Raw genomic sequence first — 27,895 nt, forward strand, 5'->3', positions numbered from 1 at the left:
ACAGGACAGCCCCCACAAAACAGAATCATCTGGTCCAAAATATGGATAGTGTTGAAGCTGAGAAACCCTGCCTAATCCAAATGCTTTAAATATGATTAAACCATAATAGTGAAATCAAGAAGTCATTATTTTCATTAATAACCAGTTTTCACAAAGGTCATTTGAACAGAACCTGCCTAAAGTTGTATGTAAGCATACAGAGGGCAAATATATATATACATATGTGATCTGGAAAAAATAAAAAAACTGAAGAGAAAAAGATATTTTTATTCATAAATGTATTCACATACAATTTTCAAGGAACCAGAAATACAACCTTCTTTCTTAGACACTATGCTGAGAAAGGTGAAGAACAAAATGGTTATAAACTATCCTACTCACAAATACTAATACATTATCAAGTTGTTATTCTTCAAATATATTAGTAACCATTGGAAAATCAGCCCTCTTGTACCAGTGCAGAAAATAAATGCACCGGTATGGGATTTGTTATGAAATTTTTTAGTTCCTTGGGTTATAGGGCAATTTTAAAAAATTAAAAAGAGCTTACTGGAGAGTTATTCTGTGGTATGGAAGATCCTAGAGAGTGCTCAGCCATTTAGCTCCTGCCCACCTCCTCTCTTCCCCCTTTTCTGGTAGATCTCCCACTTAGAAGAAACAGGATACTACTTGCTGTGGTAATCACTCTGGTTTAAACTCCTTGAGGACAATAGTAGCTAAGATTTTCTAAGCATTTACTAATAGGATAAGCAAAATCATTGTTACAGCCTGTCTCAAAAAATTTTATGTATTAAAATGGTGAAGTGGACAAGAATTTCATCAAAATAAGAACCTTCACTGCAGCACTATTTACAATAGCCAAGATAAGGAAGCAACCTAAATGTCCATTGATAGTTGTATAGATAAAGAAGATGTGGTATATATATACAATGGAATATTACTTCGCCATAAAAAAGAATGAAATAATGCCATTTGCAGCAACATGGATGGACCTAGAGATTAATACTAAGGGAAGTAAGCCAGACAAAGACAAATATCATATGATACACTTACATATGGAATCTGAAAAAGAAAGATAGAAATGAACTTAAATAAATACAAAACAGAAATAGACCCACAGACATAGAAAACAAACTTACGGTTACCAAAGGGGAAGGGGTGGAGGAGAGAGAAATTTGTAAACAAATAGACAAATGACTTGTTCTCTTTTAAGCTCCACATTAAATACAACAAATCTAGATGGGTCTAGATGAGTTTCTTTTAACTTAGGTTTTAGAGACACTTTTTCATAGATACCTACCATTTTACAAATGAATCTATAAGCTATCCCATTAAAACCATGTTAATTTTACCTTCCTTTTGGCCTCCTCTCCCTGCCGCCTGAAAAAATGAGTCAATTACTTGTGATAACTATTGCAAATGTCTTACTAATCCCACTGGAAATGTAAATGTGGCAAGAGGACAGAGAAGGATAAGGAAAGAAGCCGTAATACCAGATTTTCAGCCATTGCTTAAGCCCACTCTAGCACTATGGGAATGACTTTCTTCTTTGGATGAAACATCTGGAAATCTTAAACTTCAAACTTGAGTTTTAAGTTTGAGGAAAATAAGTTTGTACAAAATGTTATTTAGCTGTAAACTCTCTCTTCTTTTCCATCTCCTGGTAATTGATATAACGGATTTCCTTAAGGATTAATGTTTTCTATTCACTTTGATAAACAGTTGTTGGGCAACAAGTCTAGAAAAGTCCCAACTCTCAGAGTCAAGTGTGCATTGGTGAACGGAGGAAATAGAGAAATACAGAAAAAGCAATAAGCAGAATGTCTAAGTCATCACTTTGGAATTCATTGAACATAGATAAAATTGGGAAAGAAAATAAGAAATAAGGGAATGGGCAAGCAGAACCACTTCTGGGAGAGAAGGGGCAAAGTTTGCATGAGATTCAACTATGTTAACACTCTACAGCGTTACAACACTGCCATCCATACGCAGTAGTAGCAGTAGGTAAACTTTTTATTTAACTATTAGACTATTGAGTTTTGGCTCCAAAGTATTTTTCCAATTCGGATCCTGCTGTTTTTTCGTATTTTTTCAAAAATAGTCTTTTTCTTTCAGAAGAAGTAATTCTTCAAATCTAGTTCACACAAGGGGATTTGATATGTTCAGTGAGTTCCTGTATTCAGCAATACCTACGGGGTGCCTAGTATGCCTTAGGCTCTGAGCAAGCTGCAGGCACCCCCTCAAGTCTAGGACCCATTATTTTGCTTTCAGCAAATTTTCACTAGGTGCTTTTCCTCCCCCATGTGTAAGTCCACCAGACCTTAAACCCTTTATGAACACGCAAGCTCCTCCCTTCTGAAAGCGTTTGTGTGAGTAGTTCACAGGCTGGTTCATCTACTGCAGTGTGGCTTTATGATAGGGGTTTGTTTACATGGTTCCTACAAGGTAGTTGCAGATGTGACTGCATCTTAGAGATACCTGAAATCTTTCAACAGAATCTGATCCAAAGGAAAAGTAAGTTATAATTTAGAGAGAGAGTGGAAAAAAAAAAAAATCAGACCTCCCCTTATGGTCTGAAGATGCAAACCCATAGGGGCAGGAGGCTCATGTACCAAGTTTCATATTCTCATGGTGCCTCCAGCTGACTCACATACTCTATGGGCACTGGGATAGCTGAAGAGCTGATGCGCTTGCGGGGTCCCCTGGCACTTGCAAGGTTGCTTGGCAATCAGGTGTGTTATGGCTCCTTATCTCATAGTGCAGCAGTAACAACGTTGACTGGAAGCGTACTGTGTGTAGGGACCACGTAAGAGGTTTACTTGAATTAATTCATTTAATTCTCACGGGACAACGCTGTGAAGCAGGCACCACTGCTCCCATTTTACAAGGAGGCAGCTCCTTATAAGGAGCCTTCCAAGAGGCTCGGTACTTCGCTCCGGAGCACACAAGGTAAACGGTAGAGCCTGCAGGTGAAGACAGGCCTTCATATTCGATACCCCCAAGCTCTTAACCACCAAGCTGCCTCGCTGCAGTGTGTCCGTTATCCCTGGGTCAACCTGACGGCTCTTACGCATCCAGTTCTAGGTGTCGTGCAACGTGACCCAAGAAGCCTTCCGGCCCCTCTGTGGGCCGAATTCGGGTCCTCATCCCCGAGACACGCTTCGTCCACCTGGGCAGGACCGGGATCTGCCTGGTTGGACATCCCCCTGATCCCTCTCCTGGCCTGGGCCGGACTGGGACCCGACCAGGGGGACCCGACCAGGGACGGGCGGCGGGGTGCGCGGGGCGGAAGCCATCTCGCGGGCTGCGTTCGGCCCCCGCCCCCTGGCCGGGCCGCGGGGCGGGACTCGGGCCGCGCGGGCCCCGGAGCAGGAGCCGGCAGCGGGAAGCTACCGCCGTCCGAGCCGCGCGGGGAGAGGCGAGGCGAGGCGAGGCGAGGCGGGGCGGGGCCGAGCGCAACGGGAAGGGGAAGCCGCGCGGGTCGGGAGCCGCGCTGCGCCAGCCGGGCTGCAGCTGCCGCGCACCAAGCGCTGAGATGGGGCTGGAGACCGAGAAGGCGGATATCCAGCTCTTCATGGACGAGGACTCCTACAGCCGCCACAGCGGCGTAGATTACGCCGACCCCGAGAAGTTCGTGGATCCGGGCAGCGACCGAGATCCCCACCGGCTCAACTCGCATCTCAAGGTGAAGCCTGGGGCGGGCCCTACCCTGGACCTGAGGCTGACCCAAGCCCCCGCCAAAGCCTGGGAGTGGGGGTGCCCCCTCTAACTTGCTCCGACCCCAACTCCCACCCTCGCCACTGGGTCCGCGCCGCAGGGTACGGGATCCGGATTCCCTCTGTGGGGCCGCCTGAGTAGCCATGAATTCTTAGCCAAATTCCTGTGCGCCCACCGTGACCCTAAGAGAAGGTGGGGCACCGCAGCCAAGTCTTTCTTTCTTGCTTCTCCCACCCCGAGCTCTCCTGGATCCTGGAGAGGCAGGTTGGGCGGCATTTCTTGATCCCTGAGTCTTGTCTCCGCAGGTGGGATTCGAGGATGTGATTGCAGAGCCCGTGTCTACGCACTCTTTTGACAAAGTGTGGATCTGCAGCCACGCTCTCTTTGAAATCAGCAAATACGTGATCTACAAGTTCCTGACGGTGTTCCTGGCTATCCCCTTGGCTTTCGCTGCGGGAATTCTCTTTGCCATCCTCAGCTGTCTGCACATCTGGTGAGAAGGGGCACACTGGGGTGGGCCGGCTTTCTGAAACGTAGGAATGTTCTTTGCCACCTGCCCCCTGCCCTCCCCTTCTCCCAGGCCGGCTTGCAGGCGAAGGAAGGCGCATCATCTCTGAACGCAGTAGCAGAACTGGGAGGCCTTGAAAGGTAGTGTGCTTTCTTTAGAATTGTAGGTTGGGTTAGGAGTTTAAACAGAAGAAGGAAGATCCCTCTGTCCACGGGTGTGATCTTCCTTCGAATGCTAAAGCCCAGCTGACTGTGGAGGTGGAGATCTGGAAGCCATGCTTCCAGCCACAGGCTGCTCTCTCATAGGGCCCTGTTTTGACTTGTGCCCGTGGTTCTGGGCAGGGCTCTTATTTCTTTCATCACCTTTTATTCAGTCACCACCTGTGCTTGGGGTAAAACAAAAGAGATCTCTGAGCAGAATGCCAGTGACAGTATCATTGCAGAGGGATGTCAGACCTGGTTAAGCAGTGTTATGGAGAGGCGGCTCCAATCCTGTCACTGGCAAATGGCAAGGATGAGAACAGAGGAGAGGCAAGATGTGTGCAATTAAGATGAAGGGGCCCCCAGCACAAATGAATGAAACTCAAACTGCAGGACAATGAAATGAGAAGGCTTCCAAGTTACTTTTTCACCTATGAGGCACCAACAGGAGTGGCATCTAGTAAAAGGGAAAATAAATATAGAAACTATCGGACATTTTGGGACTTTATTCACACACAAAATGTATCATAAAGCTATAGAGAACATTTTTAAGCGTTAAAAAATTTTAAAGGAAGTGTCATATTTTACCAAGAAGTTTTGTTATTGTTGTTTTAAAAAATGTCCACTTTATTCTGAGAGGAAGAACATTCAGATTAACCCCTGTATGGCAACAATTGCCAAGCTTGTCTTTTAGGGCAGTCCTGCAGAACTGTATAACCCCAGATGTCTCCATGTCTTTCTTAATCACTTTATACGGTATTGCCACACCCTAATACATGTTGTGTTCATTGTTAGAAGTTATGAAATTGTTCTCCATTCCCCTCTACCATCTGAATCAATTTCTTTAGTCAGTTAGCTAGCTAGTTAGTTCAACCAAGAAAATTTATTGAGTGCTTAGTTTGTGCTGGGCACTGGGCGCAGAATGAATAAGATGCAAGATCTGCCTTCAGCTTACTCACAGCACATCAGGACAACTGGCTAGGTACAGAGGTGGCTGCTGAGGAAAGCCCAGCTAGATCTGTGGAGAAGGGAAGCACAGGGAAGGCTTTTAGAAAGAAAAGGGTCTACAAAGGCTTTTAAAGGATAAATTGAAGTTCACCCAATAAGTAAAGGATAAACAACAAACATCAATTTAATTTGATCACTAAAAACTGTAAACAACTAAACTATATTGAAAGTGCCAAAAAACTGCCAGAGGAATGACAATCTTTGCCTTTTTACATGAGCAGATCCACAAAGGATGTATAGTTAAGCTTATATTTTGACATTAGCACATGAATTTTTTTAAAAGATGTCCAAGTCAGCGCATAAAATTTTGGATTCCTAATTGAATAAAACCAGTCATCTAAACTCTATGTCCATTTTCTCACTTTCCAAAATGTGAAAAACTGAGTGACCACATAACATATTGTGAAATGTTGGCTATGAAGCTATTTGGAAACATAGAGTGCCAGTCAACAAAGCTAGGCTTTCCTAAAGCACTTGTGGAATAACTGACAACAAAAAGGTTTCCATTTACTAAATGGTGGAGAGATATAAGTAAAACTACAATTAGCCAAATGATGCTTCTCTCCACCTGGCTCTCCTGAGAATGGGAGATGTTTTTTGTGTAGTGCTTCCAGCGGTGAATCATCAAACCACTTCTTTTTCAGCCACAGAAAATGTATTATTTAACTTCAGCTTATTTTTCAAATTACATTCATGTGGGACATTAATATTTAACTGTCATGCATTTGTCATCAGGCAGCTGTGATTGCAAGTAGAGGAGTAACTTCAAACAAAAATGTTTAAAAGTTAGTTTATACCTTGATAAAATAGATTTATCATATGGATCACATTCCAGTGACACAATAAGACCAGATCAAGGAGAGGCCTTATAGAAGAGCAAACCCATTTGAGTAAACTTTTTTTCTTGGTGATCAAAGCTATGAAAATATGCAGTAATAAGTTCTTTGAACCACACTGCATGGTCACAGTGGACCTGACTTTAGATTATTTAAACAAACAGACAACAAAAACAAAACACTCAGAACTCAGTCTGGTGATGTTGGATCCTAGGCCAGAAGTACAGGTCATTAGGGACCGGTGAATTGGTTTGAGTCCATACCATAAACTGAGGTATATGCCATTTGGCAACCACAGGTTATTGGTCATAAGTGGATCATACCAAAGAAATGTGGCTTGGACCCCTCTACCTTTTATTTTTGCTGCGATGCAATTCAAATAAATGGTCTAACTGATGGAAATTCAGTAGTAGCAGTCTCATTTCCCAGAAGACTTTTTAATACAGCAAATTGCTGTTACAAGGCAGTCTTATGACACTATAGTTAATACAAAGCTAAACAAAAGTCCCAGTTCTAATGGATTTATTATCCAATGGATAAATATATAATCTTGCTAATTATAAGATTTATTTAAGTAATATTTGGTTGGTCACATAGAGCCCCAACCAACTTTTGGGTCACTCCAAATTGCCTGGAGTTTCAGAAAGGAAACTAACTGGGATGTTGAGAACACAATTTAAGTTTGTTGTCAGAGGATCACTGGATCCTCTGATCCAAAGTGAGAGAACAACAACTTGAAGAAAATAAAATTAAAATGAGTTCACCACATCCTATGAACTGAGTCCTCAAATGTGGGCAATTGCACTTTGCTGCACTTTTGTCCTGTGTTTAATTCCCTCTTAGGACATGGAGATCTAAGGAGTTAGGGGAAAGAAAATTTCTCAGCCTAAGAAAGAATGGAAAGTGCATTATATTCTGAGGGAAGTGAATTTGGTTAGGAAGCTTTCCAAACTAAACTTAAGTCAAATTAAGATTATTTTGTCATAATTGTTCTCATTATATATTCTGACTTCAAAATAGTTCTGTTTATTATTCATTATAATGACAGCATCATATGGACCTGTCAGGGATGCATAGTAAGTGTTAATCCTGATAGCCGGTCTATAAGATTTCCTATTCTTACTTTAATTTGTAGTGGTTTGCCCAAGGCCACATATCAAGTGAGAAACATAATGGGATAAGAAGTCAAAAGTTGCCATCATTCAGGTTTCTGTTCAACTATTTAGCTCTGAAACACCTAGTAATTAATTTTCTTTAAAAAATTGCTTCAAGTCTTTAGCACTTGGAACAAAACACAAGATAATCTATGCAGGCAGTCAATATGAATAATTCAGTATTCTAAAAATATCTCAATCACTCAAATGCCTGATCTTCTCTTTACTTTGGGCTAAATACAACAGACCTATATTTAAGTCACATTTTAATAGTAAACCAAGAAAATCAACCTTACTTCTTTGTGCCCACCCGAGTAATAATAAAAATTCTATTGAAGCCCTCCAGCAATGCCTGAGAGTTCACAAATACTTTTGTGCCCAAAAAGCATTACTATGACAAAGAACATTATTCAGAGGATTACAGGAAAAATTAACCAACCTGAGGAATATGAAAATATGTGGTTATCTTAAGAAAAGGCATAAAGAAAAAATAAATTCAGGATACTCTAGTTTTTCTTGTCTAAGAGTTCTGACATAATTGAAGGGCTCTTTTAACTGTACTACACAACCCTTTTCAGTGTGTGTAATTACTATGGAAAATTAGTAATATAAAGCATATGAGAATGCTAAATTCACTTCAGCTCAAGTATTTACTAAGGGTAAAGGATGTCCTAACTTAAAAAGCTTAAATTCTAATAGGAAAGACAGAAATATAAGCGGTAAGCATCCATTATGATATCTTTTGGTAAATTTGAGGATTAAGAAGTTTGTTTCCGTACTTTAGACGCACAAAAAAGGGGTATCCAACCCAGCCTGGTCCAACGGGGAGGAAGTGGGATGAGACAACAGGAAAAGCTACCAGGAAGTAGAACCTCAGAGACATATGAAGATTTAGGCAGGTTAATGTTTAGGGGCAGAGATCAGGTAAATAAATTTACTATTTTGTTTATGTTTTGCTTTACTATTTTAGATTGCCTGCTACCAACAGAAAGAATATTGGTGTTTATCATGTACATTCTTGTTTATTTTTTTTAAGCAACATGTTTTCTGTGCATCTTATCATGATGTGGGTCACTGTTCATTTTGTTTCAAATGCTCAATCCGGCTTAGGTGAACTGGGCCATTGTTATATCTTTTCATGCATGTGCAATAGTCAATGGCCTTATTTGGTAACACTAATAATCTTTACACATCTCTCTTCCTCCATTCCAGGATTATAATGCCTTTTGTAAAGACCTGCCTAATGGTCCTGCCTTCAGTGCAGACAATATGGAAGAGCGTGACAGATGTTGTCATTGCCCCATTGTGTAGGAGCGTAGGACGCAGCTTCTCTTCTGTCAGCCTGCAACTGAGCCATGGCTGAATATTTGGACCCCAGGTCCAGAGATTTGGATACTGTAATCTTCTTTGTTGTTATAACATAAAGGCACTACTGTTCTGTTAACTCCCCAAATGTTCAAATTAAGAAAGCTATTAAGATGGGCAACCACATATAGAAATGTTTATTTTCAGATCTTTTCAAATAATGCTTTTCTATATTAAAAGCCAAGGATTTCATATCTAACTTTATAACCAGAATTATTAAGTGGGTTGGCAACACTTAATTTTGAAGGCAGACAGTTCTTGCTTTAGTATGTAAGTATACATTTTGTAATGATGAATCTATAATGATCAAGGGGCATTTCTCTCAAACACTACAATAGTTTTGTGTACAACTGCTCATAATAATATGGAATTTCTTATTTTTCTTTTACTTTGGAAGCAATACTTCTTAAATTACCTTTGCAGGTAAAGTCATGGGGATACTTAGAGATAAGATAACACAAAGATTCTAGAAATTACAGTAACAAAAGCATACAGTGATGATAGGGGCTCTCAAATATAATAAAACAAATGTGAAAATAGATTCATGAAAATATGTTCCTTTAAATAGGGCATAGTTAACCTACAGGCATATTTAACAGGATGTTTCAATTTACTGTATATTTTGTACTTATTGTAAATGTTGCTCTAATCAGATTGCTTTAAAGAACTCATTATATTTGTTATCTTGTTGAGCTAATATATAGGAGTAAATGTATCTTCCACAAGGAACTTCACTGGTGAGATTGCACTGTCTTGATTACATAAGCATATGCATCTTCTTTGGTAATAGAATGGAAAAGAGAGATATACAAGGCTTTTCTTTCTAACTTTTCCAAGCAAAATCCTGAAGTGTTTTATGGCTGATGTTTATCTGGCTGTGATCTTAATACAAACCCAACTGATATTTCATCTAGGAGATGCTTTCTGTCTTGTAATTAGAAATTAAACCTGTATTCTGCATTCCTATTAATGTTTCACTTTACCTTCAAGTAATATTGGTGCTATTTAATAACATTTTAAAATAAAGGCTATTTCTGACACTTAAGTACAATTTCAACTACAGTAATTCATGTAGTAATTTCAGGAGAGTTGTCAATTTACTGGGTCCACGCTAGTGAGCTACGTATATATAAATTAAAAACTAACAGCTGCAAACTTTCAAGATGTTATCTAATATAAGTCTTGTACACAGTATAAAATTGTTCTTATTATTTTTGAACTGTAGAGTCCTATTTCAGTGTTATGAGTCACAGTTGTTTTAAAAATCTCTATTGCAAAATGATAGGCATGTACAAAAGATGTCTGTGATGTGAGTGGTTAACTATAATTTGCATATCTTAAAAGTGTGTAAATGCTCAAATTTCAGAATTACTATCAGAACTCGGATTAACATTCCTTTGAATATCTTCATAGAGGACAACTCCTCATTCAATGAAGATTAATTTTATTTTCCCAAATTCTAAGGCTGGTGAATACACAGGATGATTGAACTGGAATACTATTGGGGACCAAAGCAAATGAATGATCAGATTATGAAACTCATATCCTTTTGAAGGTAGCTACAAAAGAGATTTTTCAAAGCTGCCTTAGGCCATTGTAGCATCCTTAGAAAACACTCTCATGATCATTAACTTCAAGCATTACTACTCATTTGACTATATAGATGTTACTATATAGTTAGTTAAAAAGGTCAATAAGTCTCATGACTTTATACCTTGTATTTAAGATGTTTTTAAAAAATATTTGGATATGTTGATTGGGCAAATGTATTTGATTAATAAAATATCTATTTAAATAAATCATGAGCTTCTATCTTCTAGCTATTGGCAAGTTTTAAAGCCAAAATATATACACAGTCATATAACAAAACCTATTAACTTGCAAAAAGTAGAATATATGATTTCCTTATTTCTGAATAACATTGATCATTTTCAAAATAAATTTTTATTGAGATTTGCCATTAACTATTTTATTTCAAAGATTGAAATTTTGTACCAAGTGAATCCAGGTTTCATGTGCAAATATGTTGGTTCTTTTATTTGGGGGTGGGGAAGAGGTGGGTGATGATGGGACTTTCCCAGTATCCATAATAAACTTTTTAAAAACTCATAAAATGTGTTTATTGCTTTTACTACATGTCAAACTCATCAATAAAGAACATTTTAAAACTAATTTTTCCTTATTAAAAAACTCATAATATATAAAAATACATGAGTTATTGCTTATTCAGGAATGTATTTGTGAAAAATTACAAGATTGGCAATTTAACTTTTTTGTTTTCCCAGCATTTAAGAGGTTCCCTATAAACGTTTCTGTCACTTGATGAATATGATAGAATAGCATGTTCTTAAACCAACCATACTTCATATTCTTCATGAAATAAAGTATCTTGCTAATGCTAAATAAACTCATATTTCTGTTTTCAATTTTTTAAATAAGAAAATAAAACAATATAAATCACATGTTCTTCGATACCAATACCATGAAGCCAGACCAGAGTCCAAAATTATTTTTGGAAAGTCAATATGTGAAGAGTAGTTGCTGATATTGGCATAGATTTTCTTGTTGTGAGTTAATCTGGAAAAATGACCAATCTCCAATAATAAAACATGCGTTTAGCTTTTTAAAGTGCTCTTTAAAGTTGTGAAGAACTTAAAAGTCCCTCTTTTCAATAGTTGTCTACATCCCATGAATTTATTTAAATGCCTTTCTTGGGAAGCTGTTGGAGTTTAGTGAAAAGAGTCCTGCCCTCCAGGTCAGGCATCTGGATTCCTGTCTCAGCACTGCCATTACTGAGGTGTGTCACCTCCTACAAATGGTTTAATCTCAAGGTCTCAGTTTTCTTATCTTTAATGAGAGGATTAGACTCAAGGATCTCTTAGGAGCGTCCCATCTCATTGTTTCCTGTGACTTCTGTAGAATGAAGACTTGGCTATGTATATGCATGTGTATGCAATCTTGCTGTTCAGTCCAGGAATTTTTTAAAGGCATTTTTAAAAATCATGAATTTTCTATCAATTAAAGGACTGGCATGCTATAAACCCAGGAATTAATGCATTCACTTTTCACAGTTCTGTTGATTATGAGACTGTGTATGTGGCTTTGATTCTTCATGACAGGGATTCCTAGATTGAGAACAATTCTAAGTCTTTATTATTGTGACAGTTTCCCCCCAGTAATGTTACTCTGTATTTTAAATTAATTACAATTTATTTTATTTATAGATTTTTCTACCCAAATCACTGCTATACCACCATAATCATGGCCATCTTCATCTTTTGCCTGCCTAGTTGCCACAGCCTCTTAACTGGTCTCACTCCCAGCTTCAATATGATCTTTTCCAATCCATCTTCCCCTTCAAAAAAGAAGTGATCTCATGAAGACTCCATGTCATTCCCCTGCTTAAACTATCAATTATATGCCATTGCCCTTAGAATAAAATCCAAACTCTTGAGCACTGTTCACAAGGCCTTCACTATCAACCCACTGTTGTCTTCAGCAACTCTCTTCTGCAGCCCTCACGGAAGTGCCCAGCCCTCTTCTGTCCATGGCAGCATCACTCTTCCCTTCATGGCCTGCCTAACCCTTCCCGTTTCCAGAACTCCTCCACATTAAGTGCCTCTTCTATGTCTTCATATAAAATCTTGTACAAACCCCTATTATCACTTACCACATGGTAAAACTAACCCTGTTAAATAACCCCACTAGACTGCTGGTTAGGTCTTTGAGAACCAAAAATATGACTTCATCTTTGTTTCCTGGGGTTCTAAAATGGTGCCAAGCACCTAGTGAGGTCAATCAATATTTTCTGAATGAACGACTACATGAATAAATAATTGAAGAAAATTTGGGATGATTGCAGAGCTGGAGTGGGAATCACATTTTGACATCATAATTTTCTTCATTTGCATGAGGGGTTTGAAAAGTACTGATCCTAATAAGATTTTCCTTCTCACCATTTTCTCACTCATGAATCATTAAGTTGGGAAAATGAAAATGTATGTAAAGCATATCAAGTATATTTCATCTTTTGGGGTAATGCCTATCTTTACTCTCAATTTTCTTGCCTGAAATTTATTTTCACGGCTTCAGGGGTAGGAAATGCTAGTACTTAGAAACTGGTTTGGAAACATTCTCTCTGGCATTTTAGAATGTTGCTATTTCTTTTACTATCCTATTTCCCATTTTGAAATTTATACTAAAACATTGTTTTTATCGAGTTTTACATTTTAGAAAACACAGTCCCATACACTGTCTCATTTGAATCCAGGACAAATTAAATAGCATAGTGGAGAAATCACATAAATAATGGCTCAGTTTCTTTAGCTTGCAATTTCATCATTTTTGAATGTTTACTTAAGATAACAAGAGCTTAAAGAATTTTTACAAGATTACATATTACTTTCAGATAAAAAAAAAGTAGGTAGTGTTGCAATGAAAAATTACCACCACTAATGCAACTTATCATAAATCAGGTTTTGGTATATTTCCTTCCTTCATGGTATATGTGTATGTAGGGAGGACAAGAGAAGGAACTGAAGGAGGAGGGAGCAGAAGATAAGGATATACAAGATATCTAGGTTATATTTTTTAGGAATAAAAATAATTTCTGCTTCCATACCTAATCTTCCCAATTTCTTCTCCCTGTTTACCCCCAAATAGCCAAATAAGCAAAAGAAGGCACGCTGTTGTACTTTAAAAGCATTTTTGCACCCACTCTTCAGCTTCTTTCTTCGGACTATATCTGAACTGCCACCACTGGAGCCTTACACCTTGATGCTTGTTTAAATGAAAGATACCTTTGGGTGAGATAACATTTCAGTCTATTAGTAGACATCCATTACTTCAATGTGAATGGATGATCTGAGAAGGGGATGCTGAAAACTATGTAAGGGGCCCTAGCATGAGGGCCTTGAGTGGAGCACCACCTGAGAGCATCTTACACTGATTAAAAGACACACCACCAAAGTGAAAGTCAAGACAGAAAAGGGAGAACAGGAAGCTCCAATGACACAATCTTTACCCTTCACAGTTTTGCTTTTGGACACCTCTGTTCAAACCCCTAGTGAGGGGGTCAATAGAAACTGAACGGGGTGGAAGGAGTTGAAGTCAGCTAAGACCATAAAGGAAAGTTCCTTATGTCTTATTAAATGAAAAGGGCCCTGGGAGGGGGCATGAGGGCTCTCCTAGAACCCTGTGCCCTAAAGACAATGGCAGAAGAGCAAAAGTTAAAATGAAAACTGTACTACAACTTGTGACCATCTGTCTCTCTTCCACCTCACCTCTCTGTGCTGTTGACTGTTGCCGTGTATCTGTGGCAAAGAAAGAAGACCATGCAGCAGTCAGAGAAATCAGAGGACACCACTTCAACAATTTTCCAAAAATAGGACAGACACCTATCTGCCGGCACTTGGACGTGTCAGGTCATTCAGCTTGGCTGCACAGCTGGAGAAGTTGTTTTGCCATTATAGGAAAAGGTAGGGGTGGAGAATGATGAAAGAAAGGAAGAGACATGACTCAGAGTGGGAAAGAGCACGTAACCAAGGGCAAATATTTCTCCCAGACATAAATGGATCAGGAAGAGATAGGAGCTACAGGTCATCTCTGGAGCATTCTTTTCTCTCCCTGCCTCTGAGTAGCTTGTCATCGAGCACCTGCCAGTAACAAAAGGGGAGAGAAGGGCAGGAGGCAGGACCTGCCTCTCTAACTGAATGGCACACCAGTTCCAGCCAAGTGCTGGCTCAGCTAACTGGGACAGTGAAACAAGGAGTCATTTGGAAAGTTGCAGGGATAAACACAGCATTTCCCAGGGAGGCAGGTGGCAAAGATAACATGTTTCTTTTACTGAGGAGGACACCGGTTGGAATACTTCATGCATTACAACAGTGGGAGAATTCTGATCTCTGGTACAATTAATAACATTTCCATTTGTTAAGCATTTATTACTTGCTGGGCATTTATTTAATCTGCACAATAACTCTATGATGTGGGTTCTATTATTGTTTTTCAGATGAGAAAACTGATGTCCTTAAGTTGAAGAATTTTCCCAAGATCACATGGGAGTCAAGATCTGAGCCAAGAGAGTCTGACACCAGAGTTCAGGCTCTTAATCACTACAGAGATTATCGGCTATTTCTAGGATGTGGGTATGGCTGTTCTAATGACTAATTCTGCCTTCCGACCAAAATCTTCGTTTTCATTCATTGTTCAGTCATGTCACCTTTCCTGCTATGAGAAGCACCTTTTTTCTTTCCTTTCTCCCGTAAATGGAGTCAGTACAAAGTCCTCAGTGGTGGGAGCTCCCTACAACCTGGTATCCGGGCTCCCTGTACCTTCCTCACTCTGCCCCCTTCTAATCCCTGAGCCCTCCCCTAATCCTATTCTCTACTTTCCTGAGCACACCATTTCCTTCCCTGTATGATCTGTGCCCTAGGCCCTAACACTCCAGCTAATGTCAGAAAAATATCTTTCAGGGACTTCCCTGGCAGTCCAGTGGTTAAGACTTCGCCTTCCAATGCAGGGGGTGCGGGTTCTATCCCTGGTCAGGGAGCTAAGATCTCACATGCCCCAGGGCCAAAAAAACAAGACATAAAACAGAAGCAATATTGTAACAAATTCAAATAAAGACTTTAAAAATGGTCCACATCAAAAAAAATCTTTAAAAAAATTTTTTAAAAAGAAAACTATCTTTCACATGCTATTATTCCCATGTTTTGTAAATTTCATAAAATTGTACTACCTTTAACAAAGACTTTCTTATTATGTATCAAAAACACAATGATGATCTTTCTCCTCAATACTAGACACCTAGACATGTAAAATCTTAATAATTACAGTAATAATTTCTAGTTAGGCTAAGCATATACCTTTCGAGATAGGGGCCGTATTTCATATCTTCATTTGGTTGGAAATTTCTTATCAGTTTGTACAGCTTTTAGTATGTTATCCAATCCTACTCTCAGTTATTTTACCTTGAAAATTCTAGGGAAAACCATATATAATTTTATTTTCCTCCAATAGAATAATTTGCTCACAAGAAATTTTAAAAACAGAAAAACCAGATTGGCATATACAATCATATTAATGGCTTGGTTGTATATTGTCATACTGCTTTTCAATAGGCTTATACAATTTACAATTGCAATAGCAACGTATGTGTCTCCACACATTATCAGCATTCATATGTATATATGTGTATCTTTAAAAGTTACACATATATGTAATTTTTACTAAGATATTAGGTGGTATTATAGAACAACATTATAGTATTCCATTTTGCACACATAAAAATTTAACAAACATTTTTCTACAGTGATAACTAGTATTGTGATCCCCACACTCATTTCTTCCCCTAATTTTTCATTCACCTTTAATATAGTAATGCTGTCTGTGCTTTGCAATAACGGTTATGCTGAACACCTATCATAGGGCATGGTGTTTATGTTTCCCACTATTGGCAATGGCTAGCAGAGATCCACCCACTCTTCTGCTCTTCCTTCCCTCTTTCTCCTCCTCTCTGCTCTCATCCAGTCCAGTGAAGTGAATATTTTAGATGGCTTTGAAGGGTGAAGGCTTACAATGTTTTGCTATGAGACAAAGAAAAACTCAATGGATCACACAACATGATATTGATTTCTTTAGAACTCTGTCTTAAATGATCTAACAAAGTTTAATATTCTTTCTGATTGAAACTTTGCAAATAGTGCACCAAAATAAAGAAATCACCAAATGAACATGTCTGCAAAAACAAACATTTTTTACATACATATTTTCTCACAAAGCAGTTGTGGTAAACTAGTCAATATCAAAATAGGGAGCCATATGTAAAATGAGAAGTCATGACACTGGAATATATAAAAAGAAGCATAAGATACAAGCAAGCCTTCCTCCCCAGTTTAGATATGACCGTGTTGAGGCAGTCACAGAAATAGCACACATTATTTATGGTTAGGTAATATAAACTAAATGAAATCTCCACGAATATCTAGCATATTTGATCAATTTCATGGTAGCCTCTGTGTGCAGGAGCCATGAAGAGAGTGGAAGGGGTGGGGGAGGGCCATGATCAAAGCATTGGAAATAAAACATCAAAAAAACTTTTTTATCATGTAGAAAAAACAAGTGAGCAATCAACTGAATTATTTATGTACATTTTATTTAGACAAGAGGAAGATCTTATGATAATTATAAATTTGAAAATAGACCCCTGAAAAAGAGCCAGAGTTGTTGATATTATTTATTCTAAATGTGAGTAAAGGGCCACATAAAAGATGAAAAATATTGTACAAAGAACGATTTTATTAAAATTATTTTTTTTCTGAGAGAAAGACTAAGTGGGGTCATCTTAAGTGATAATTTTATTAGAGTAGGCACACGCAGAAAGAATTGTGATCCTAAATATATTGAACAAGAGGAAATGGCAAAAAAGATCATAAACTATTTTTCATGTTAGAACTTTTGGAATGATGAGACAGATCAGATGCAGGCAGTCTCTATGCTGCACGATGAACTAGGGATTCATGTAAAGATTTCCATGATTTCATGATTCTTAGAGTTGAAGAAATATTCAGAATTGGAAAGGAAAATCCTCCCAGTCTTAAAATCTTCAATGAAGTTGGCCTAGCATGACATACTTTCTGTGCAGGGTAGGTTTGGGCTACTTTGAAGCCCTCCCTAAGGCCAATGCTGCCTCAGCTCTTGCCATAGCCAACATGTTTTGGGTGTGGCTAATGGGAGAATTTAATACAGCTCAACTCCTTTCGTAGCAAACAAACAAACAAACAAAGCAAAAAAAAAAAAATCCAACAACAACAACAACAAAAACCCATCCTGGCTGCTGTCCAGTTTGTAATTCTTGATCTCACACCAAGAAGACTTCAGTTTATAGAAATGGAAAGAACTGCCAGTTCTCTGCAAGCAACTTGGCCAACTTAGCCTGTAGGGTTTCCCCTTAAAAGATGCTTCCTTCAATTTCCTTCAAATACTTCTTTAATAGTATGTTACTTCCTTTTCGGAGTTGGGATTCCCTGTAAGTCATCCAGGCTGCCTTACTACTGCTCTTCCTACGATGATGTACAAGCTCTGTTATGCATGTATTTGTGGAGGTTTTTCTTCATTCGTGGTTCTTATTTATGAGGATTTTTTGTTTTGTTTTGTTTTTTAGTTTATTTGCTGACATAACTTCTGCCTTTTTTTTCATTTTCCCAAGACTGAATGATTATTTAATAAAAAGCACGCCACACTGTATAGAAACCAACACTCTCTCCCATAATTCTGTGTATATGGGACTACAGAAATGTCACTGTCCCCGTCCCACATCTTCAAATTGACATTCTCAGGTCACAACAATAAGTCTTCCTAAAGGGGACCTTCTGGAAAAACAAGCTATTTCTTCGGCTCATATTTCCCTCTTTTTGTAGCAGGCACCAGCCATCTATCCAAGAAGTATATATTGGGGAGTAAGGAGGGCATCCATCAGCAAGCCCACAGCTGTTGACAGCCATAAGATTAGAGACAAGCACAAAGGGATAGGTCAACATACTGGCAAAAAATCCTGTGACAGCTAGGGAATAACTCATTTCATTCATGGGGGAAACCCCACCGTTTGGTGCAAGGACATTGATGAGGTAGGCCACTGAGTTACAGAGCCACAAAGAAATGATGTCACCTAGGAGGCGAGGAATAACACCCACAAAAAATCCTAGTATGCCCTCTTCCTGATAGATAGTTACTATGGAGTCACGAAGTCCATGGTACTTGGATTCTCTGCCAATGAACTGTACCATAGATCTCAGGGTGCTCACGTGAAAGGGATGAGTGATGAGAGTAGCAGCAGAAGAAGCCATTATCTCTCCAGTTGTCTCCTTGATAACTCGGTCAGAGATGAAACTTCTTTCTGTACATTTCCAAATCATGACTCCTCAACCTTGTCACACTACTGGTAATGTTGTAAAACTTTACCATGGACCACAGTTCCAAGGACCCCTGAACACAGTCTTGGAGTTAAGCCTGTGAACAACCCACGCTTCCCATGGATGCTTGCAATGTGCTGAGCCTAACAAAAAAGACCAGGAAGCTGACATACTTGCCGCCCCAAAATATTTCGTCCAACTGTTGGAGGAAGAGGCTCATATCCCACCTGGATGAGCACCTTCACATACAAGAGCAGCTGGGACAGGATGGTGAGACAAGAGCCCAGGAGCACCTGACTGGCCGCGTCCGCCATGATGGCACCCAATGAGGGACATACAGACTGAGCCACCAAGCAACGGAGACAGTCTGGGATCATGTGCCAGGGCCACGGGCTTCACTGGCCCGCCCTCGTGCACGCGCACTCACCCTCGCGCACCTCCCTGCCCAGCTTCTGCCTAACACCTCCCTAACACCTTCAGAGAATAAGCATTTTCAAGTTTCCCCTAGAACGCTGCTTTTCAAAGTTTAATGTGCATACGAATAACCTGGCGATCTTGTTAAAATGCAGAGTCTGATTCAATAAATCTGGGATTGGACCTGAGATTCTGGTTTATAACAAGCTCCCAGCTGATGCTGCTGGTGATGGTGCAGGTCCCTTTGGGTAGCAAGGCCCTAGTAATTAGCTTGAGTAAGACATGGAGAGAGGTGAAGATGAAGTAGCTAAAGACAGAGAAAAGAAGAAACTGAAAGACAGATTATTTGACCCTCTGAAAAGATCCTAGGGCTTACCTGGTGGCGCAGTGGTTAAGAATCCGCCTGCCAATTCAGGGGACGCTGGTTCGAGCCCTCGTCCAGGAAGATCCCACATGCCCCAGAGCCACAACTACTGAAGCCCCCGGGCCTAGAGCCCGTGCTCCTCAGCAAGAGAAGCCACCGCAACGGGAAGCCCGTGCACGGTAACGAAGACCCAACAAAATCAAAAAAGAAAAAAGAAAAAAAAGATTCTACAGTCTGTCCCATAACTATAATCCCCCATACTAGCTTTAAAACACATTCACATTCCCTCTGAAGTAAGTTGAATTGATTGACAGTAAAGCCAGCAGTGCCGAATTAAACCCATCCTCCAGTATGTACAAAAGCTGATGTTACAGACCCAAATTTTCCCTGGAATTGGTTAAAAACAAAAAAAACCTTCAATATACTCAATATATAATTATAAGAAAGTAAAGTTCTCTATAAAGACCAGACCACTTAATAAATGGTTAATATGAACTGATATATACTTTTTGAAGAGTGAAATATTTTATGATTAAGCATTGTTGCCTCAAGGGGAGTGGTTGTAGACATAAATTTCCCCCAGGTAAAAGCAACTCCTGGTAAATAGTTTATTTACTAGGGAAAGGGCCAAAAGGAAGGAGTGTTTCCTTTGTTAAATAATGGAGCTCTGAAAAAGCCAGATGGGTTGGTTACAAAACAAAGGGCTTTTATAAAGGACTCCTCCCAAATATTTACATTAACTTAAGAAAAATATGAAAGTTTTACAGTGTATATCTCCTTATAATTTCATGGTAGTGTTCAGGGACTACTACCATTTTTATTCTTTATCACTTCATTAAAATAGAATTTTTAAATTAATCGTTTGTTAAAATAAAATATGTGATGTTCTAAATTTAGATTTACTTGTATGCTGTTTAAACACTCTACTAGTATACTATAAAATGCCATTTATCTCCGATATATATTATATTACATTATATATTATATTACATTTTGCTGTCCTATTAGGTTTTCTGAGCGTTAGTCACACTTTGAATAAGATTTGTGGAGTTTCCATATTTATAAAGGGTGATCAGAATTTTGTTTCACTTGAATAGGAGGAAATGTAGTCATTGTCCACATATCTGAAATTCTACTTCTCTCAACTAGATGTAACGTAGCAATCTGGCTCACCACTTGACACCAATTTTTCTGAAAAAATTGCTACACCCGAGCCTCATATTAAACATTTTCAATCTTGGATTAGCTAGGACTGTAATTAGCATTGCTTTTATTATTGATATAAATCTACCTAGGTTAAAGAAAAAATGAGCCAAATATTGTTATTTTTTATATCTTTTCACGCTTTCTGAACATATTATTCCTTGATTATATCAGTGTTTGGACTAAGAGTTCCTCTCTTTAATAAATGCTGGAACAATTATTTTGGTAGGGCTATTATCCAGTTATTAAAATAGTCAAGGTAGGTAGATCCCCCAATTTCATAGCAGTTAGTTCGATTTCTTATATGGTATCATGATGAAATGATGAATTGAACCTGGAATTTTAGCACAAATAAGAAAGAACACAATGTGATTTGTGTTCGCTTACATTTAGCATTTTCTCAATGTTTAGATTTACTTGCATGCTGACAAATCAGATTGTATTATGATTTTGTTTTTAATGTAATTTATGGGGGAAAAACTCAAGGAAAAATTTACATATAAAAGAAAAAGGAAGTCTGTAAATTTTGAATATCCACTCTCAGAGACAAAATTTCGCTGCATTTTCGAAGAAAAATCACAAGTTTCATCATATTGAGTTCTAAATCTGGAACAATGATGATGACAATAAGATGGCCTAATTTTTGAAAGTAAGGTAGATTGTCAGCTGCTTTGAAAATCATATTCTGAAATCTTATTTCAATAATACTGAATAACCAGTCAGATTGATTTGGTCTTGAATAACAAAGATTTGATAGGAAAATTATATAGCAAACTGATACAGTAAAAGCTAAAGACTAAAGATATTATTCCACCATCAATATTTTGAGCTAATTAGAAGGATAGAAGCCTTAATATAAGGCTATCAATGAAATATAAACGTTGGCAGAAGTTCTAAAGTTACATATTTGGAATTTGAACTTGAGGGTTTGTTATAATTCAGAAAGACCAGATAGATCTTATATGTCACCAGCAAAATCTTACCAGGATTATGTTTTCTTCCAGTTTATTGAGATATAATCAATATACAGCACTATATAAGTTTAAGGTATATAGCATGATGATACATACATCATGAAATGATTATCCCAATAAGTTCAGTGAACATTCATCATTTACTATAGATATAAAATTAAAGAAATAGGAAAAAAAGGTTTTTCCTCGTGATGAGAACTCAAGGTTTACTCTTTTAACAATTTCCATATATAACATACAGCAGCGTTAATTATGTTTATCACTCACACATTACATCTCTATTACTCTTATAACTGGAAGTTTGTACCTTTTGACTAGCTTCATCTAATTCCCCCTCCAACGGAAAGAGGAAAACTAGTGAATGATGACACTTTTGAAATGTTTACTGATGTTCTTTTCTGGATGCCCATGGAGCCTTCCCCTACCTCACCTCCCACCATACCTAGGGAAGGATTATTACAACGAAAAAGCAGAGATAAGGCTTCTCTTGATTCCAAAAGGCTTGGTCCTGGGGGAATTCGGGGCATTAAAGAAATTGAGTGATATATGAGCAAGGCTTCCTGCTCAAGGGAGACGAAATTAGGAAAATAAGCAAAGTAATTTTTGACACATGTGCATCCCTAGCATGAACCCAGATAAAGGAGGATCTAAGAGCAGAGGTACTTGTGCCTCCTGCTTCTGAGTAGGGCCTGTAGAGATAGCAACCCTCTAGAGTTCCTCTGCACGGTGGTAGGGCATTTATTCTGTTCTCTACACCACATTTACCATAGGAGGCTCCGTGATGCTGCATCAGGCCTGCCCACCCAGATTCATCAGACTTGAAAAGAGCACCAAGAAAAGGACAGAAGTAGCAAAAGGTGTCTCTAGCCCTAAGGGTCATACTGAATCAGCATGAGGACATTATAGCAGCATCCTGAACGGACCAATGACAGACAGGATATGTACCTATCAGCAGATCCAAGATGTACAACTAAGGAAGAGACTCTCCTCCACAGACCCACCCTGGGACTCCTTGGCAATAAGCCCCTGGAATTTAGATGCAATACAACCTTAACAAAATGGAAGAAACTAGGACTTGATTGAGGTGAAGGTTCTGCCACATGAAGGAATGGGGTTTGTAAAAGAAATTAAGTTCAGTTATTAAAAAAAGAGAAAGTTATACCTCACAGGGGACCTGAATAATATCTATGTTTTCCACTTTAAAAATCTGAAGCAAACCAGGCAAAACAAAATTATTTGATCAGGCTTATGGTGAGTGTTCATTACACTATTTGGTTGAACTATTTTACAATAAAAATACTATAAAAGAAAATACATTTATTCCAATCCTGAATCTGTGGACTGAAATTTGTCTCCTTAACCCTAGCATCTGTTTTGATTTAGGTAGTATCCTCAGTGGTTTAAATGCATCACCTCATTGAATGTTCACAGCACCCCTCTTGGGTAGACGTCAATTATATTTTTCATTTTACAAATAAAGAAAATAAAGCTAATTTAAAGAAACAGTATAAAAAGAATACTTTTTCAGCCATCTTGATCAGATTTTTAAGATGTAGAAATAGTTGTCCTTTTTTTTTTAAAGAAAATAAATAGAAAAAAATCATTTAAGAGAGTCAAAATGGAAAGACCAATGAATTCCTCAAACTGAGGAAGATTCCAGTGAGGCCTTCAAACCAGAACAGGGATAGGAAGGGACTGGGTGATGAGGCAAAGTCTTCTTCTAGAAAGCCATTTCTTTCCATGTATAAAATGGAATGTATGGAAGAAGGTATGGCAGGTATGGGAAGAAGGCCTGAATGGGATCTGGGGTATGGGGGTGAATAGGGGAAGGTATGAGAGGTGGTGATGGTGAAAACAGGGTAAATACTCAGCTGAAACACAGATTGTAAAAATATTGCCATTTATGTACTTGCGTATAAATAGTCACTGCTCTAAAATGTACTCCCTCCCCTCTTGTCCTTCTCCCAAGGGCCCCCAACTCCCAGTAAGCCAGCAGCTAGCCGGCAGGACACTAAGGCACAACTCCAGAGCTGTGACTCAAGCCTAGAATGACTGCTTGGTGGCTCTGCCATACTAGTTATTAAATTGTTTTTATATCACACCTAGTGATAATCCTTATTATAATCTAAGCTACACTCCCTTTTTTGAACTCATCAACAAAGGCACATTTGGGCAGTATCAAGCTTCTGAGTGTTGAGAAATCTTGGAAAGGTGACTGCTTTTTTAAACCTTCATATCATTATAAGTGGTCAAACCTTAGACTCCTAATCCTGGAGCGGGAATTAGATGAAGCCAGCTGAGAGTATGAAGAGGACCTAGGGTGGAAGGGATGGGAAGAGGAAGCTGTGCTCAGGGGTTAGGGGGCCTAGAGAAAGAGATGAGAGAACACAAAAGACAACTTCACAGTATTGCCACAGCCTTCCATGTCATTACACTACTTAAGAATCCCACGCCCCGTAAGTTGTTAACAGGTGCTATAGTTATTTATGAATTTTAAAATGTTTCATTGCCCCACAGAACTCCTTAAGAACACATCATTTTCATGTACTTAAACTTCAGTTTCCTTATTTTGAAGATGGCTGGTTTGATGATCTGTGTCCTTTCAGCTCTCTATATAGTAACATATAATGCATGAGCTGACCTTTAAGGCTGCTTCCTAAAAACAAAAAAGTAGAGGGCAAATGAGTTGCCATTTACCCATTTTTTTTTTTTAGTAAATGATTTGGAGAAGTTATTAACTTGCCTCTAAGCCTAAAGTTATCTCTGTGGGTATCAAAGAAAAAATATATATATTTTTATATCATCTATTCATTTCAAATCTCTGCTAACAGTGTTCTACTTCATCATTTCTTTGTATCTCATAAAGCTGGATGGAGCCAATTATCCCAATCAGCTATTATAACGAGAATATGATCTGTTTCTCTTTGGTGCCAGCTTCTTGTTGGGGCAGGTTAATGAAGAGTTTGTGGTTTTTCTTCTCATTAGGAATTCATTTTGGCATTGACAACGCTTCACTGATCATTATGATTCCATGTGCTGTGCTGACTTTGGGGTGGACTTCCCCAGGGAGGCTGCTTTCCCTCCTTTGAGTGCTAGTTAAGCATTCACTCACAGGCCTCGCCACAAAGTCCATTCCTTGCTGGAATGCAGGACATGCTCTCTCCCTGTTCCTGTTGACTTTTTTCACAGTCAAGATTACTCATTGCAGCTGAAGACTGAATAACAAAAGATGGGAAACAGCTTCCACATTTTTCCATAGAACAAAACTCAACTGCTTTGCAGCCAACATTTTTATGAAGGAGGAGTTAGAGGAACAGCAATCTTTTCGCAGTCATTAGAGGTAGACTAGGCACTACACAACACACTGACCCTGACACCTCCCTTTTCTAGAATATCATGTTTGTTAACATGTCATCTGTTCAAAGCATTTAGAAATGCAATTTGGCAGAAGTAAAATTAAGAAAACCCAACTTTGGGAAGATCTTTAGTATTCTAATGATGACTAGTCAGCATAATTAAAGTCATGCCAACATTTGTGACATTTTCCCTGCCATCTAGTTGAAATTGATCTTTTCTTCAAAAACTGTATTGCCTTTCTGCTATCAACAATAACAAAAACCTGTGCTTTGTCATTCTCTTTTATATGTTTATGTCTTCTCTCCACCTTGATAATCAAGTCTAGGAGTTCCATCCTCTATTTCCCTTTCTCCTCCTCCTTTTGTGTCCATCCCCATTTTCCCTTTTCTAGACTGCCAGTATTTTTAATATATCCTGTGCCCTTTCAGGTATAGTCCCAGCTTTTTCATTTCAAGTCATAATTTGACTTTCGATTGCATGTGGAACATAATGCAAAATGTCCTTTCCATTTTTGGATGGTGAATTTCCTTATTATTGCCCCAAAGTAAAATGACTGATTATTGCTCAATTCATCTTGTGCCACTTTATAATAAGGTAAAGAAAACCCCGATTTAGGAACAGATAAAATATTTTCATTGCTAACAACTTTTTTAAAAATTCTAATCAATTACTAGAAAAACTAAGCCTCTTCTAACTCACAGCCAAGCACTTAAAAAAAAAAAAAAAAGAATCTTCTCTGGTAAACTTGAAACTCCAATTAAATATTTGTACAATTGTAAATATTTTATGTATTTTGTAAATACGGCATCACCTGTTTCCTTTGTTCCAAGGGAAAAGAAGTAATAAATTAATAGAAAAGTTAAATATTTTTATTTCTTATTTCAAAGCATTTGAGAGACATTTCAGAAGCGGTTGGTAAACGTTAAATTCTGCATGCCTGCTTCTCCAAGTTTCCATCCACACAGACTAGATGTAAACCAGTGTCACCAAAAGCACACCACACACGCACCCACACAGATTCCTTCCTTGTGTTTAGATATGAAATGCACCTAAAGGTTCCGGGTCATTTTTCATCCCTTCCTCTGTGAAACAGGGAGGTAGTTGTGTCTTAAGCAGCGATGGAACGTGGGCGATGAGAAGAAAAGGCTTAGAACAGGGCAGAATTCTTTCTGAAGCTCGGTTGCCCATACTGGGCATCTCTGCAGGCAGTCGACTTCCTCCACTCCCCACCCCTGCTGGGATGATGCACTGAGAAAACATTAACTCCCCCACCCCCACCCCCAGACGCCTCTCAGTGGCTTATAGTTGGAAAAATGTTGCCCCAGGTTTAAAATATCTGCCCAAGCAGCCCAGCCGGTGAAAACGCTTTCTCATTGCTCTTTATTCCCGGCGAGCGCTCCCCGCCCTCTGCTGCCAAAACCTTGGGGATGTGCCTAGACCCGGCGCAGCGCAAATCCCGGCCAACCGCGAGCAGAACAAACCCTTGGCGGAGAGCCAGGAGGCTCCCTCCCAGCCACCGCCATCCCCCCCCGCCAGAGCCTCCCCCCCCCCCCCCCCGCTCCCCCATACAATACAAGATCTTCCTTCCTCAGTTCCCTTAAATCACAGCCCAGGGAAATCTCCTCAGAGCCTTCATCCAGCCACGGGCCAGAATGTCGGGGGGCAAATACGTAGACTCAGAGGTAGGCTCGGGTGGGTGTGCTCCGGGATCGCGGCGCGCAAGAAGTGCTGCTTCTGCTATCTCCCACTCCAAATATTCCGACTGCTTTGCTTGCCCCAGCCCTCTCTCGACGTCGGAGCACTCCTCTCCCCTGGCATTGCTGAGGAATGGGCCTGGGCGGGGAGGTCAAGAGGAGGCAGGAATGTTTTATGTTTTCCTGTTAGGAAGGGGGCCAAGGCAGCCCCTAAGCTAGAGGATCGCGGAAAAGGGGGTCGTCGGGGTCCTCAAGTTGAGTCTGCCAGACCGAGGGCGCGTTTCTTAATGGCTCAGGGGCACTGCCTTTTTGCGGGACCCCCACGGTCCGGCCCCAGTCTGCTGGGAGGCAGAGAGCCAGAGCAGAGGGTGAGAGCTCATTCACTCGCAGTCTTGGGGACAGTCCCCCCGACTCCCCGCCAGGCGCCTGAACCGGCTGGCCGGGGCGACAGCGCGCGTCTTGTTTGCACTTTCCAAAGCTCTTGGGCCACCTCAAGAACTCTTCCTGCATCTCGGCGCCTGGCAGGGGTGTTTGGAGAGGAGCGGACCTCCCCTCCCCCTAACTACCACTCCCCCCCCCCCCGCCCCCTTCCAACCACCTCCCGGCGCTCGGTCTCCGCCTGGGTGTGGAGACCTCTTTTTCCCAAACTCAGCCGCCGTTCAGCGACCGGCCGGCAGCCTGGGAGTGACCTGAGGGTGGGTCGGGGGGTTGTGCAGGTTAGATACCGTTCTAGAGAGTTTAGGAGGGTCTGACACTTGTCTCTACCCAAAGATGGGGGATGCGGGATTGTGAGCACCAGGGGAGTGGTGGGAGCTGCGCAGGAACAGAGACTGCAAAGGGAGGGTGCGGGATGCGGGCAGGTGCGAAGGATACTCGGCTAGGAAGGAACGAAAATGGGGACACTCCATGGGTCGGGGGGTTCCAAATGGGTCTTAAGGATGAAGCCAGAAGGGATTATGTAGAGAGAAGGGAAATGGAGGCCAGGGACGGAAACAGGTGAAGAGCTCAGGTAGAGGGTGGCGTGGCGGAGAGAGGGGCTGGAGAAAAGTCGGAAGTCTGGTCCTCTCCCCTGCGGGGGTCTCCGCGGGGTGCCGCGGGCAGGACGTGCGCAGGGCTGAGGCCGGGGCGGACCGCACGGCGGGGTTTGCCCTGACCCCTGGCGGTGGCGGGCGGGGGAGGCAGGAGCTCCC

The 27,895-nt window shown here is 40.0% G+C and overlaps 3 protein-coding genes and 1 pseudogene across 10 annotated transcripts in view; 2 read left to right on the forward strand and 2 right to left on the reverse strand.

Annotated features, from left to right (window-relative positions):
• The window catches only part of TFEC (transcription factor EC), a 686,635-nt gene that overhangs the window by 524,962 nt on the left and 133,778 nt on the right, over positions 1–27,895 (reverse strand). The window lies entirely within an intron of this gene.
• Positions 3,286–11,199, forward strand: CAV2 (caveolin 2). The gene is made up of 3 exons (XM_082400154.1): positions 3,286–3,685; positions 4,023–4,210; positions 8,636–11,199. Exons 1-3 carry the CDS (start codon positions 3,536–3,538, stop codon positions 8,784–8,786), a joined length of 489 nt encoding a protein of 162 aa, XP_082256280.1. The 5' UTR covers positions 3,286–3,535; the 3' UTR covers positions 8,787–11,199.
• LOC309632473 (mitochondrial carrier homolog 2 pseudogene) lies at positions 14,800–26,359 on the reverse strand (annotated as a pseudogene). Its single transcript has one exon. The product of its transcript is annotated as a mitochondrial carrier homolog 2 pseudogene (transcript).
• Positions 26,560–27,895, forward strand: part of CAV1 (caveolin 1) — a 32,810-nt gene continuing 31,474 nt past the window's right edge. Inside the window, exon 1 of one of the 4 annotated variants that reach the window (XM_082400149.1) lies at positions 26,560–26,693. In XM_082400149.1, coding sequence (XP_082256275.1) covers positions 26,664–26,693 — 30 coding nt within the window. In that variant the 5' untranslated portion in view covers positions 26,560–26,663. The other 3 variants (XM_082400148.1, XM_082400150.1, XM_082400151.1) reach the window with 3 other exon arrangements.

The sequence above is a fragment of the Balaenoptera borealis genome (genome assembly GCF_965194805.1).
Source record: "Balaenoptera borealis genome assembly, chromosome: 7".
Taxonomy (NCBI): domain Eukaryota; kingdom Metazoa; phylum Chordata; class Mammalia; order Artiodactyla; family Balaenopteridae; genus Balaenoptera; species Balaenoptera borealis.

Coding starts and splice junctions, on each gene's coding strand:
- CAV2 (XM_082400154.1), top strand. CDS start 3,536: ATGGGGCTGGAGACCGAGAAGGCGGATATCCAGCTCTTCATGGACGAG. Junction 3,686..4,022: donor GGCTCAACTCGCATCTCAAG/GTGAAGCCTGGG, acceptor TTGTCTCCGCAG/GTGGGATTCGAGGATGTGAT. Junction 4,211..8,635: donor CTCAGCTGTCTGCACATCTG/GTGAGAAGGGGC, acceptor CCTCCATTCCAG/GATTATAATGCCTTTTGTAA.